The sequence below is a fragment of the Xiphophorus couchianus genome, chromosome 11, assembly GCF_001444195.1.
Source record: "Xiphophorus couchianus chromosome 11, X_couchianus-1.0, whole genome shotgun sequence".
NCBI classification, from domain to species: domain Eukaryota; kingdom Metazoa; phylum Chordata; class Actinopteri; order Cyprinodontiformes; family Poeciliidae; genus Xiphophorus; species Xiphophorus couchianus.
The window spans coordinates 25,022,557-25,037,418 of NC_040238.1; the positions used below are offsets into that span (position 1 = coordinate 25,022,557).

At 40.8% G+C, this 14,862-nt stretch overlaps 1 protein-coding gene across 2 annotated transcripts in view; it reads right to left on the reverse strand.

The window, feature by feature from the left end:
• Window positions 1-8,766, reverse strand: part of atp2a3 (ATPase sarcoplasmic/endoplasmic reticulum Ca2+ transporting 3) — a 54,385-nt gene extending 45,619 nt beyond the window's left edge. Inside the window, exon 1 of one of the 2 annotated variants that reach the window (XM_028030786.1) lies at window positions 8,319-8,766. In XM_028030786.1, the coding sequence (XP_027886587.1) occupies window positions 8,319-8,436 (118 nt within the window). In that variant the 5' untranslated portion in view covers window positions 8,437-8,766. The remainder of the gene's footprint in view (window positions 1-8,318) is intronic. The other variant, XM_028030785.1, reaches the window with a different exon arrangement.
• Between the last annotated feature and the right edge of the window lie 6,096 nt (window positions 8,767-14,862).

Here is a 14,862-nt window from a genome sequence, read left to right on the forward strand (position 1 = left end):
AATAAATAAAACAGGCGAGGATGAGGATGGCAAATAGCCATCCAGTAGACAACACACACATCTGAAAGCTGCGAAGAGAAAAAAGAAAAAGAGAAAAATCTGCAATCCCCAAAACACCGGCCCCCAAAAATATCTGTGTTAACGCCGTGCTATTAATACGGTTTATTCTAGGTTTGGAAACCAGAGCGACACTTCTGTCCAATCAAAAGGACCGATCAACAGCCCTGAAACAAGAGCAGCTAGAGAGAAAACTTTGTTACTCTGGAATCGTGGTTTGAAGAATCACAAATGGCAGAGGCAGTGTGCAGCAAAAGATGCTGGCCAATATGGTTAAGATTATTTGTTTTTATTCTGTGCTTTACCAAATTCAGTTTTGCAGTGGGGCATAACTGGGAACTGGACGAAGACGGTTTGACACACAAAAATCTGGAAGATGTGACTTTTATTTTTTTTTAATCCGCCCCACTTACAGCTATGTTTTGAATCACTTATAGCTGTTTTAAAGTTTTGCACTCCTACAAAGTAAATTATGTGCATGTTGCCATGGCTTCTCCACTATATTTAGGTCTGAACACAGGAATCAGATTTTATTCAAGTCATTCTAAAGTTTGGTGTGGAACTGAAAGCAGAACCCACAACCAAATCTCAAGCTTTTGTGGACTTTCCCAGGTTTTCTTTGCAGACTGCTCTGTATGGAGCTCCCTGTACCTGCTGAGGTAAAGCCTCCCCACAACATCGTGTTATTATCACAAAGACGTATTATGTGGACATTGTGGTTTTCCACCATACACAGCATGTTACATGTAGCCCAGTAAGATTAATTTGGGTCAGGACCAGCCAGAGTACTGCTCTACATGTGACTTGTGGCAAAATGCAAACTACATGTCTTGCAGCTTTCTGTCAGAAAATGCTACAACTCTTGCTACTCTTTTGTCAAGATCAGGTCAGATTGTTCCACCTTGGTCGTGGATGGCGGCAGCTCCTCCAGAGTTACCATGGCCAACTTGTATGATTACTGCGCTCCTGTCAGTTTAGGTGAGCGGCCATGCTTTGGTAGGCGTGTGGTGCGCTTTTTAAATTTTTTGGATGACATTCAAGGCTGGGACTGTTTAATAACCTGAATCTTTTTTTCCCCGACCTTTGTGCCGGGTCACTTGGTCTTCATGATGCCGCTTGCGTTGTAAAACGTCCTGTAAAAGTAACATCTATTCACTTTAAATAGGCTGTCGGAAAATCACATACTGTAGACAATCTTTAAAGCACATATTTTTAATTTCTTACATTCAGTTGCTGAATTTTCGTCAGATATATATCTTTTTAAATTTTCTGCTTAGTTATTATGCTACAATAATTGTGTTTAGTATTTATTTTCACTAATCACCGAGTGGCGGTAGTCCGATTTTATTATAATGCTGTACAAAGTGTGACTAAATAATTACAATAAAGAGGTACCGTATTAAATCATGCACCTAACTGTTAAACATATTGAATACATTTCATTACATATTTAGATATATTGCTCATTATTGATTCTTCCATGCAACAAGAGAAAAAAAAACACCTGTAGGACCGTTTCCAGCCACTATCAGTTTGCAAATATTATCAACTGGAGCTTAGTATTATCCAAATAAATCCTAATTCTTTTTTCCCCCAAATAACAAGAAACATTGCCTATGATCACTTTTGAAAGTGATTGAATACATCTCTAAACCCATGCATCATTATCTCTAATTCTTTATAATTATCCAAAGTAAACTTCCATGTTCTGTGGTTGCAATTTGACAAAATAAAAATAAAAACATCAAGGGATGTGAATAACTTTGCATGCATTTCTGAACAAGCTGAACTAAAAAAATAAATAAATAAGTAAATGCAATGACTGAGACTAAATGAGACACAGGCAGGTTTCATCTGTGGGACCATCTGTGCTGCAGAGCTCCAGCGATGTCCAATTAAGAGAAAAAAATAATAAATAAAACCAGAACATCACACGTCAGTTCGCACGGTTTCCATCTGCATGCTAAGTTCGCTCGACGCTTTATTTTGGAAACATTCATATATACCATCTGGCTCCAAACATACCCAAAACATTTTCTCCCAGAGCTCATCGATCTGCACAAAAACCTAAAAACACCCAGGTTGAATAAAACACCCCGTCATACTTTTTCTCTGCAGAAGACCGGACTCTGACTCAACATCATCATCATCATCAACAGCATAAGGCTATGACAGATGCAGAGGTGGGAGGGAAGAAGTGACAAGCTAGAACAGGACCACAGCTCCTTCTGAAGCCAAATACACACAAGAGCCCACTAGAAGAGGGAAGTGACTCAACCCCCTGCAAAGAGCTTCAAGTTTAGTTTTCTCTAACCCTAACTGTCCCTTTTCAGCCCACAAAGTGCCAACACTGTTAACGCTGTTTCACCAACTCCACTGGACACCTTTTCTTTTTCTTTTAGCAGCTGACAGCCTCGCGGTCAGAAGCAATGTGCAGTCGCTCTGCTGTGAAGGAGGAGGAGGAGCAGCAGGAAGCGGCACAACGTATCTCGTAGTTCAAACTTGAGAGCGATAAAGTCAGACCGCACTGATGTTGAGTTGCAGAACAGGAAGAGAAACGACATCATGACAGAGATCCCGCCAGGCTACTAGAGGAAGTTGTAGTTATTATTTGTGGCAGAAGCTAAAGCATGCAGAGTCCTGTAACATTTCAGAAGTGAAGCAGGGAGACTTCAACCTACAGTCCATGATGAGAAAACAGGCCAAAACCCATTATAGGAACATCTGAGAAGACTTTAAATTGATGCAAGCAGCGACTTGGTGGCAGTACAGCGCAGCCTTCCAGTGGATGCAAAAGTTTGAAAGTTCGTCTTCATGACGTTTTGATGCGGCTGAAAGTTAGGCATCGGCCTAAGTTTCACAGAACAGTAACCTGAGAAAAACACCGCAGTTAAATTATATTTACAGAAAAAAAACCTGAACTAAAATGCATAACATTATCAAGTTGATTTTAAAAAAGCAAAAAAACAAATCATCATGCCCGTTACTGCTAAAACTTTAAATGCACAAAGAAATCAGGACAATTATTTACTTATTTATTTATTTTGTTACTTGATTGGTGGTTCACTAATAGGAAGCTCAAAAATTCCTTCTTTTTCCCAATCAGTAAACACACCATAGGTGAGTGTTACTGATTCAGAACACCTTCTGGTGTGACCTGGCTACTAAACCTGTCAATGTGACCAGAGGTGAAAATTAGCCACTGGGTTATAATCTCATGTATTTACATGTAAATGTTTACCAGTACGTCTTGACCCCTTTAAAAAAAACACACACACACAAAAAAGAAACTAAACAGCTGTAAGCTTCCTAGTCAGCAAAGGAGGAATACAGGGACCAAACAGCTAACTCAAGTTAACTAGTTTCAGGGATTTCAAAAAACGTCATAGGAAGTAAGAGCTCTTCGCAAAGTAGCTGTAATGTCTAAAATATGTCTAAGCATTTCTGCAGTTCATGAGAAAAAGATGTGCATAATATATTATTTTTTTAGTTTACTAAACCATTTAAAATTTCTACAACTGGGTTTATGTGAGTATTGACTCACTACCGTTAGCTAGTCTGCTGTTAGCTTCAGTATTAGCATACTCAGGGGACACTGTATTTAATTTCACTCCCCTTTGGTTTAAATTGTCAATGTGGTGTTTTAGAACAAATTAAATATAAGATAAGGTGTTCCACATTTGTCCACAGCACTTATTTCCTACTTATTATTATAAATTGGGTATTTATCTCGAGCAAAACCAGAGATTGGAAGTTGGACACAATAATCTAATCATTACATCTCTGGCTAAAATTATATAACATATTGACAATTCCAATTACAACCATCACAACTACACCCAACTCTTGATTATAATACATACAGACCATCAAAAAGCTAAAAACAACACCTGTTAAACTTAGTCACTGTTTAAGTGAAACAGCTCTACTTTAATGAGAATAATAGGTGGCACCCCTTTTATTTACACACAATGATTGTTCACAGTTCTTGTAACTGGAACAACACCAGATAAAGTCATATTTGCATCTCATTAAATGGACTTTAAACCATAGAAACAGTAGGAAGGAACATATTTGCGACTTTGAAACCAGTTTCACAAACCTTGGTACCAGTAGATGAACGCTGCCTCGTTAATGGGAGGAGCTCCTTTAATCTTCACATTGTGACTCTACATGATGTTTGGAAACATTTCCAAACCGTTTGTGTCGCCAGCTAGCTGACCAGCAGTATGCAGCAACAGGTGGGGGAGGGTCAGCGCTGCATTACAGTCAGCTCCGGTTACCCCGGCGCTTTCTCAGGTACCTCATGTGTTGACTTAAAACGTTAGAAACTGTTATCTACCGCCCAGCAATCGCTTCATGCCTACTAGAAGAGCTTCTATCACGACACAATGTGCCTGACCCGACTGTGTTGTACAATCCGTCTTCCAGTGGAAGGGTCCAGTTGAATTTTTACAACACTCCAAAATCTTCATAACTCCTCAGCTATGCACAGCGACGCTGAGAGGGAGGAAATTACGATATTAATAATGACAAACACTCCTCTCTGGTGCAATAACATTCAGCCGTGTGAAGAACTGAAGCCGGGATGCAGGGACCTCTATTAGGGAATTCTCCACTCATCTGAGCGTCGCAATCATTTAAGGACGGCCGTCAGGAGACCCGATGCCAAGTTCAGGACAAAAAAGGCTGATTTCTCAAGGGGGCCATATTCCTTTTTACTGAAGCGCTTCGAAAATGAACAGCGCACCCTTGAAATAAGGGCTGTGGGTACACAGAACACAATCACACACAACAAAGCCTCCTTCCTGCAGCGAAACAAAGTGTGTGAATCAGTGTGTGTAACTGAGAGACTACCTTCCCTCTCTACTACATCAGAAGCAGCCATTTCTCAATGAAGATGCTAAAGTGTCTGGTAAAACGAGGCACTTGTACACCCCGGCAGAATTAGCGTTTCTGCTAAACGCTAATTCTGCATTTAGCAGAATTAGCTAAACGCCTCTTTGAACGAATGACACTGAGAGCAGGGAAGCTCCTAGCGAAGCATTAACTGTAAGCGTGAATGTGAATAAAAGGCTGGCTGATGTTGTGGCTAATATCATTTTCCAATATCATAGGGAAAAAATCCAATTGTGCGCTTGAAGATGGGTGGACTGAAGGGGCCTCACTGTCACAACAAAGGAAAGCACCGACATGAACCCACAGAGCAACGGCGTCTAAACATCTTTCAACAGCATCACATGGAGGGAGGGGAAATAAAAACACACCAAAAGCTGATAAATGTGAAAAAGATGTTGCGATCTGTCTTCTTGGAGTGGAAATTCTGACAAAAAGGAAGCACACGAAACTTCATTTCAGCCTTTGCTTTACCTTCAGAGGTAAGGAGGCAAGATGTGATGATGAGAGCTATAAGAGCCCGCTTAACGAGACAGCTAACCGCTTCCAGACTGCGGCAAAGGAGGAAAATCCCTCATCCATCCCCGAATACAGAGAGGCAGCGAGGAAACCTTCTCCAACACTGAGGAAGAGTACAGCTACTTTTCTCCTCTACTGCTCATCTCGGTGCGGTTTGTGTGTTTTTAACGTCATCAGCTACAAAACGGCTAAAAATTCACTGTCCTGCAGTTCGAAATCCTTTTATGGAATTTCGAAAGGAAGTGTTGGAGTGAGCAACGTTTTCTCTTTCAGCATGGAGCATCGAGTAATCAAGTAATCCCCCCCCGTTCCCAACATGTTGCTGTGCACTGCTGGTCAGCTGGCTAAAAGAAGGCTGTTGCACTTCACCTCATCGCGAAATTGGACGATGCATGACCAATCAGATGGCCACAGAGTGTAAAAGGTATTTCTATTCAGTGCAACAAAGCTAAAAACGTTCACCATTTTCACTTCATTCTTCAACACACTTTTTGTTGTGCTTCACGAAATAAAAACGTAGTAGTTGAAATCCCTTTATTTGTTCTTAGTTTCAAAACTATCTACTTGGTAGACATCATTAAAGGGTTATATACTTATTTTATGTAGTGTAATCCTTCACGTAAAAATTCTGAATTGGTCAAAAATTTTAATCGGCAGATAACACCTCACAGAGAACAGGTATTGGAATCGGCAAAAGAAAAGAATGATCGATGCGTCTCTAATTTCCACTTGTGTTGTGGAAACTAAACATCCCTCTAATATCACACGTAATGACACAGACCACGCTAAATAAGAATACTCACTTTCAAAGGTTGTACCAAACACAAAGCAGTTGTTTTTTTTAAGTGCAGAGTCAGCTAATGATCACTAGATAAAAAAGTGATTGTTTTAATGGAATACAGTGTTCTATCTTTCCCCCCCGATTTGAAGAAATTATACCTTTCAGGATTAGCAGGGACAGGAACTAATTGTGCTAGTTTCCTGGTATAAAAAGAAAAAAGTTTGCCACAGGTCAGCAGTGGACCTCTGGAGGATTTAAAATGTCACATGGCAAGTCTGAAAAAAAGCACGATGCACTTTTAGAGATTCCAGTTATTCATTTATTAAAGACAGGAGAAGTCTATTCAGCTCTTGCTTTTGCTCTGATTAGCCACTAGCTTCAGCCATAATATATATATAAATAAAAAATTTTTAGGGAGTTATGGTAGGGTATTAACTGCTCAAAAGCTTTCAACAAAACCCAATTTTTATGAAAGTGAACTACTCATTTAGCGTTTATCAACTAGTTAACTTCAATCAAGCCGAATGCAAAATCGATCCGTTATAAAAAGACAACAGTGCTGCTGCTATGGTGACGGATGGACAACATGTTTGACTTCAAAGTTGAACAACTTTGAGCCAGCCTTGCAAGGGGGTGGTTTGTCCGGGCTGTAAAGGAGCCTGTCACTTGCAGTACCGACACATTTTTGAGTAAATTCCATCACACTGTGAAACTGTGGCATTTTCACTTTATAGTTATTGCTGCAAGAGAATCCAATTATGGTGACAGCATAGTCTTCAGGAGTTCCCAACATGCTACTCACTCCCTGCAAACTGCTGTGAACAGATGCTCACCTCGCTTCATCAACAAAGCCCTGCGGTTTACCAGCAGAGGGAAGGGAGGCATTGAGCAGTCAAACATCAGCTTAACAACCAGAAGTAAAATTGGAAAAAACAAATTCAAGCCACGCTAATGCTGTTTTTAAACTCGCTTTGGCTCGCACATGTACCTGAAAGGGAACAAGCGGGGTATTCCTTCCCCCCTTACAGTGTTTGCCTGCAACGCGCTCGCACAAGGCAGGAAGTTCACAGCTAAAAGCGAAAGAGATGTTATCTGTGGTAAGACGTTGCTTTTTTTTCTTTTCTTTTTTTTTTTCCATGAAGTCATCACAAGCCCCTGGGGTTAGAGAGGAGGCCGACTCGCAACAAAAGGGCTAGTGTTCAGCCCCTGCACAATGTGCCACTCTGCTCCACGGCTTGGCCACACATGCAAATGACAGGCGGGGGACATAAAGGTGTGTTGATGTCAGTTTGGAGTCCAAAAATGCATCAAACACCAGAATGGTGTTCAGGATGATGAGGGGCTGTGACTAAACAGAATCCATTTACCTACACAGCTGCTTTATTACTATTACTATTATTATTATTTTTAAGGACCTGGAAGTAGACAGTGGGGCATTTATCACCCTTCTCCCTCTCCCCTCCAACCTTTTGTGGTACAATGTGAACTGGAAACATGTGCAGAGCAACTGTTGAAAGTGAAAACAGGTTGTTCAGGATCGCCTGTTTCATCATCTGATGCATTTCATTTAAGTCTTCCAGGAAGCCTGAGGCAGCCTGCTCGGCACTTCCTGATCCCAGCCTGCGTTGTCGGACGCAGCAGCTGTACCCACCGACAAGATCCGGGCCCTGGGGTGGGGGGGCCTGGGTGACGGAGGAGTGGGGGCACGTCCTCCACGACGAGATGGAAGCTTGAGATGATGCGTCCTCGCAGGGGATCCGGTATGACCAGACACTGACTGGACGAGATCTCAAGTTTAACCAGTGCGCTGCACGCTGGAGGATTTCAAACACAGACCTGTGTGCTTCACTGAATGTCCAGCTTGTATAAGTGCTAGAGGGGGAAATTGTGTTTTATTCATTTTTTTAATGTTTTCTTTGCCTTCCTTTTCTTTTATTACCCGCACTACCTGCCTCAGCTTGAAAATATAACGTCGGCTGAGGGATTTCCTGGCGAAGGAATCGACACGAGCTCTAGAGAGGCAGAGCGGAGGAAAGAGCGGGTTAGTGTAGGTGTAAAAACTTACCGTTCGGTCCATATTTCTGCAGACTGGCGTGGACCTGCTCCAGGGTCAGTCCGGTGATTTCGTTCACGCTGAAGTTCTCTAAAACTTCGCTCGCAGACTTAGTGTGCGCATTTTCCATCTTGGTCGGACGAGGCTTCAGATGTTCAGGTCCAAATGCATGTAGTTGGAAGTAGTAAGGTGCGCGAGGTTGATCACGCTAATTTGTTGTTTGTTTTTTCTTTTCTTTTATGCTTTCACCGGGTGGACCCTCCCGGCCGGTCGATGTGGCTCAGTCACCTGTTTTGTCCCCCTCCCCAAACCTGAAGGGAGAGCGAGAAGGTGGAAGAAAAAAAAAAGCACACGTCCGGAATCCGCGGTTCGGTCGCTGTCGTCCTTCTGCAGCTGTGTCACCGATGTTACTTCATCTCCATCTGAAGGTGTGCTGTGGCTGCAGCGCCGCAGACCGCCTCTTCGCCGCTCAGCCCTGCCTCCTGCGCTCCTATTGGCTGCGTCTACCTGGGCGCAGGGTGCCGCTGCCTGCTGCAGCTGCTTCAATACAGACAGGCTAAAAAAAAAAAAAAAAAAGAAGAAAAGAAAAAACCCCGCACAGCCTGAGCCAGATTAGTTCTTGCTGCGGGAGAAGCGCTCAGTTATATGGCTGTGAATTCAACAACCTCCAGTTGTCCTTCGAGCAGAGGCGAATCCCAGGTTTTCTGGGGCCGTTTTACCAAGTTCAAACTGCCCCCCCGCCCATCAATGCACCGCTAACAAATACAGTAAGTTAGCAACAGTAAGGCGTTGCTTAGCGCTACTCTAACCGACTAATTTTACTGCACAGTATAAAATAAAAAAAATAAAATTACTAGAATAAAGTCATAAAATTACAAAAATGAAGTCATAATATTACATACAAGTAAGAATAATGTTAGGAAAATAAAGTTTACGAGAATAAGGTCGAAATATGACTTCATTCTGGTAATATATTGTGATATTGTGATTTTACTTTTGTAACTTTATAACTTTCTCGTTCTAATTTTATTTTCTTAGCGTGGCATTAAGACTCCGATCATAACTAAAGTTACTCATCAGAATCGCTTTGTGTTACTATTTTTGTTGTCTTACTTGATTAAAAAGCTATTTTACTCAGGGAGTTAAATCTCGCGTCACAAGTGTAAACAGTGGAGAGAGAAGTGATGCGATTTCTAGCTGAAAATACAGGCTGCATTTTGAGTTTGTCAGCTAAAGATGACAATATCAGGACTGTTGACATTGTCATCTCTGACAGAAATGACAATATCAAATATTATAGATGATAAAGAGTAGACTTACCAGCTGATTGCTGACTTTCACATTGCAATGTCTGATTAAATGACAAGCAACACGTGAAAATGAATAACTTTTCATATTTTTAGGTTTATATCAACTAATATGGATTAATATTTATTGTAAACTGTCAGTTATAATTTTTTTTTAACAGTCAACTGTTTTTGTATAAAATCAACATATAACCACTGCATAGACTCTTTCCGTAATGCATTGTGGGTATAATAATAGTCTTACAACCTATCAAACTATCTAAGTTTAAAAAAATGCTGCATCAAATTTAAAGAAACATTTGGAACAAGGCACATTCAAACTGATAGAGTCCCAAAAGATGGTGCAAAGCAGAGAGCTTTAACTAAAATGCAGGAAGTCCTAAACAACTAAAGTTGGACTTTGGTGCAAAACCTGCGAGTGGGAGAGAACTTAGGTCATCAATACACACTTGAACTTTTAGGATTTGAAACATCTTGATTTGCTCTTTCTAGAAATGTTTGAAAATCCCAAATCCTAAAATTATAAATGCTGAGATGTATTTATTTATTTTTATTTTTTTATATTGTTTTGCAGTTAGTAGCCATGTTGCCTTGCAGCAGGAAGGTTCTGGATTCAAATCCCAGTCATCTCCGTGTGCATCCACAAGGACCACTGCTATCATCAGAGACTTAAAGCGGGGAAAAAAACAGTGACACTCCCTTACAGTCCAAAAAATGATAAACATTACAAACAATAACGTAAAGCATTTAACGGTTTGGATTTGAGTTTCATCTTTAGACACGAAATATTAACACCTACCAGAGTTATTATGAGGATATAAAAAGCCTGTTCGCCGACCTCTGCGCTGTCATCACTACGTAATCGTCACTATGTGATTTTGTATTTACCATTCATACATTTTATGGGTTACTAGTAAGTCAACACTTGTTTTGCTTGTCCCTTACATTCTTCACTTTAAATTATTTATTCAGTACACAGTGATAAGTAAATGATGAAGGCTGTGGCGTTCACGTACTTATTTGTTGTAGTGCTTATCTTTGGAGCACAGCAATTGGACGCAGTTTTATTTGGAAGGTCAAGACAATTTAATTGGTGTTTCTGACATCCATCCATCCATCCATCCATTTTCTGTTCACCCTTGTCCCTATTGGTGTCAGGAGGGTCGCTGGTGCCTATCTCCAACTACGTTCCAGGCGAGAGGCGGGGTTCACCCTGGACAGGTCGCCAGTCAGTCACAGGGCAACACAGAGACATACAGCACAAACAACCATGCACACACACACTCACACCTAGGGAGAATTTAGAGAGACCAATTAACCTGACAGTCATGTTTTTGGACTGTTGGAGGAAGCCGGAGTACCCGGAGAGAACCCACGCATGCACACGGAGAACATGCAAACTCCATGCAGAAAGACCCCGGGCCGGGAATCGAACCCAGGACCATCTTGCTGCATGGCAACAGCGCTAGTTTTTTTTTGTAAGTTTCTGACAAGCAAATACTGAAAACTGTCAGTTATCAACTGACAGTTGATACTCCAACTAGATCAAGTTTTAGTTGGAGTATGCATGTATGAGAAGTAACTCAAGATGGGTAAATTACATCGTTACATATTTCTGAATATGTAACGTGAATAACACAAGAATGAAGCGTTAGTTGAGGTGAGGTCTCATGCAATCTTTGGTCTGGCTTTGCTTACTCATCTTGAGAGTGATTGGACTGCAGTCAAAATGATTTTCTCTTTCCATCATTCCTTAACCTCATTGCATTTTCAAATGAGGTCATGGAAAGGAGCTCAGAAATAGACAGGAGGTAATGTTGTTTTGTTTTTTTGCCAGTGTAGCCGTACCCAGTAGTGCCAGTTACAAGCGCACTAGTTTTTACTCAAGCCTTCAACGCAGCCCTGAGGCCATCGCTGCTAGGATTATCATAACAAAGTCACCAAAGTCGGCTTGATTTTCAATTGAAATGCTTAAAATCAAGCAACGAGGCTGTTTTTTTCAAGGAAAAAAAATTGAGGGTTAGCGTTAAGCTGTCATTTAAAATAAAAAAAAGAAGCACACCAGAGTTTGAAAACAATTCAGAGGAATCAGTCAGAAATAGACAGAGTGTAATCATTTAAGATAAGAAAAGACAGAGAAGACTACTTATACACAAATGGATAAAAAAAATGCTGTTTAAAACGATACACAATATACTACTTATTTGTCAGAAATGATAAAAATTGGTAAATATCAGTAAGAATATTTCAGTTCACTATTTTGTCCCTGGCGAAATTCAATCTCAACCTATTCTTGTTTGCACGGCTTCCAAAACTGTATTTCTACACCAGGCATTGTTTATTGATCTTACTATAAGACTGGGGGTTTTCCATAACAGTCTATTTGTTTTTCACCCATCATATTCAAAGTGAAAGAGAGAATGTCTGTGCAGAAGTCCACAGGTGTGCAGAGAGCAGCTGAAACACTAGCTGTTAAATTTCATGGCGTTCAAAAACCCATCGCAAGTTTTATGAGGCAGGAGCGCAACTTAGCTATGAGTTAAACAGACATAATTCACTCAAACTGCACTGAAACATGTTAGTAGCTGGATTATCAACAAGTCATACCAAAGCAAAGAGGAAACACGCTAATGCTAAGCTAGCAGTAGCAAGATGCGAGTCATGAAATGTTTGAGTTAAGAATTGTTACAAGCAGTGATCTTTTTTTTTTTACTTTTACTACTTCTACTGAGTAGTTAAACAGCTGGTTTCCTTCACCTTTTCACCTCATTGGTTCTTCGTTTGACTGATTAATATTTTGGGTAAAGAAGAACCAATGAGGCTCTCAATGATTGATACCTATTTTCAGTTTTTTGATTTTCTTTCAAAATACCTACTTACTAATACCAGCTCAATTGTGCAAACTTTTATTGTTTCATTCAACAACCAAATGTAATAACAAAAAAATACCCATTTAACCAAATGTAACACAAAATGATGGAATTCTATGATTATCCCCATTAATTTATCAAAGTACCGTATTTTCCGCACTATAAGGCGCACCGCATTATAAGGCGCACCTTCAATGAATGGCCTATTTTAAAACTTTTTCATATATAAGGCGCACCGCATTATAAGGCGCATAGAATAGACGCTACAGTAGAGGCTGGGGTTACGTTATGCATCCATTAGATGGAACTGCGATAAAGGGAATGTCGACAAAACAGTCAGATAGGTCAGTCAAACTTTATTAATAGATTACAAACCAGCGTTCTGAAAACTCCTTTCATTCCCAAAATGAACAGCTGTTGCTTCCTCCACTTCCGCACCATTGATTGTTCATGTTAAATTCTCTCGCTGCTGCTCTATGGGCTCTTTGCACCTCAGCTTAATGATGAACATCGAGCCGAAGCCCCGACAATAAGCTGGAGAAAGGTTTTAACATGTTCGCCTCGTTATACACAGATATGAAGGTGAGTTTTACTTTCTTTAAACTTTGTGGCTAACATTAGCTTTAGCTTATGCCGGACATTTTTCTTGTAAAAATGTGCTATCTAAGTATCTAAACATTTTTCATCATTCATTAACGGACAATGTTTTTACCTTATGTTCAAGTATATTACGTGGTTTATTGTCGTTAGTGTCAGAGACCAAGTAACGGGGATTTTACGGTTCAGGCTTTTTGCTTCTGAAGCACAACGAGCCCATAGCTTAACATTAGCTCTGGTGTCGGAGTTCTAGTTCAGCTGACGGTTCAGGCTCAAAGTTGTTGCTTTTAGAAAAATATGGCCGTGTTCCTTAAGGTTTCCGTGTTATTTCGCTTTATTAGTTTTGCATGCTTCTTGTGAAGCAGGACGGTGTTTACAGCGGTTTGTACAGGCGGATCAGTAGCTCGGCTGTCTGGCTCTGGTCTGCTCTCTCGTTCCGTAAACTCTCTTTCAGGCTGAATACAGAAGTGATTCCATGGAAATAACACAGGAGGCTCTTTTACCTTCTTCTTTAGACTGAAGAAGTTGATCCGGAGTGACGTGAAGGCTGCAAACTTTGCTGTGCTGCGTCAGCTTTAACTGGTAGCACGAATATTTACAAGCCATTGTCTTCTTAATTCAGGATCGTTTGGAAATCCATGAAAACTTAAAAGCCCATTATATTAGGAAGACAGCAATGTTCATAGTATTGTTTTATTTGCGTCTGAAATAAGACTTTGTCTTTTCTAGCTGTCATGGTAACTCAAAGCGAAAAAAGAGAGCCGCATTTGCGCTTGCGGTTGTGACGTCAGCGCGGCAGGTGCAAAGAGCCCATTCCCATATTCTACTGTGTGACTGATCGCCTTGAGCTTAAACTCTGCGTTGTAAGCATGTCTCTTAATAGGAGCCATTTTGGGGTCTTTACACAAAACCCAGCTTGCACCGCTGGCTGCATCGGCGGCTGCTTTCCCGTTTCTTCTTCTACGGGGAAAATGAAGTTGGCGTCTGCTTTCCCGTTTCTTCTTCTACGGGGGAAATGAAGTTGGCGTCTGCTTTCCTCCGTTTCTTCCTCTACGGGGAAAATAAAGTCGGCGTCTGCTTTCCCGTTTCTTCTTCTACAGGGAAATGAAGTTGGCGTCTGCTTTCCTCCGTTTCTTCTTCTACAGGGAAATGAAGTTGGCGTCTGCTTTCCTCCGTTTCTTCCTCGGCGTCTGCTTTCCCGTTGCTTCTTCCACGGGGGAAAATGAAGTCGGCGGCTGCTTACCGTAGTTGCGAGACCTGTTGTGGCTCAATATTGGTCCATTTATAAGGCGCACCGGATTATAAGGCGCACTGTCGGCTTTTGAGAAAATTGAAGGTTTTTAGGTGCGCCTTATAGTGCGGAAAATACGGTATATGTCTTTAGCCTTTATCGGATGCTTCTTACACTGAATACGAACAAAGAGAAGAGATCATGCCAAGTTTTGGTTCTGTTCTTGTTAAAAGGAAAGAATTTCTTTCAACAGTTGCCTCATGCTTACCTTGGAACAGCGATTGCTACAAAACCATTGACTTTATTAAATCTATTGCAAGCCAGCTACAAACTTACGTTGTTCGTAGGTTAACAGAACAGAATGCGTATGAAGAACTTTGTTTTTCAAACTAATGCTGCAAAGAACTAAGGCGAGCTGGAACTCATAGAACAGTTCTTAGTATATAACTTGTATATTAGGAATTTTTAACTTGTACTGTAACACAGATAAGTAGCTTGAAACAATGTTGTTTCCACATCCAGGTTCTCTTCAGAAATCCTGACCTCCTCTC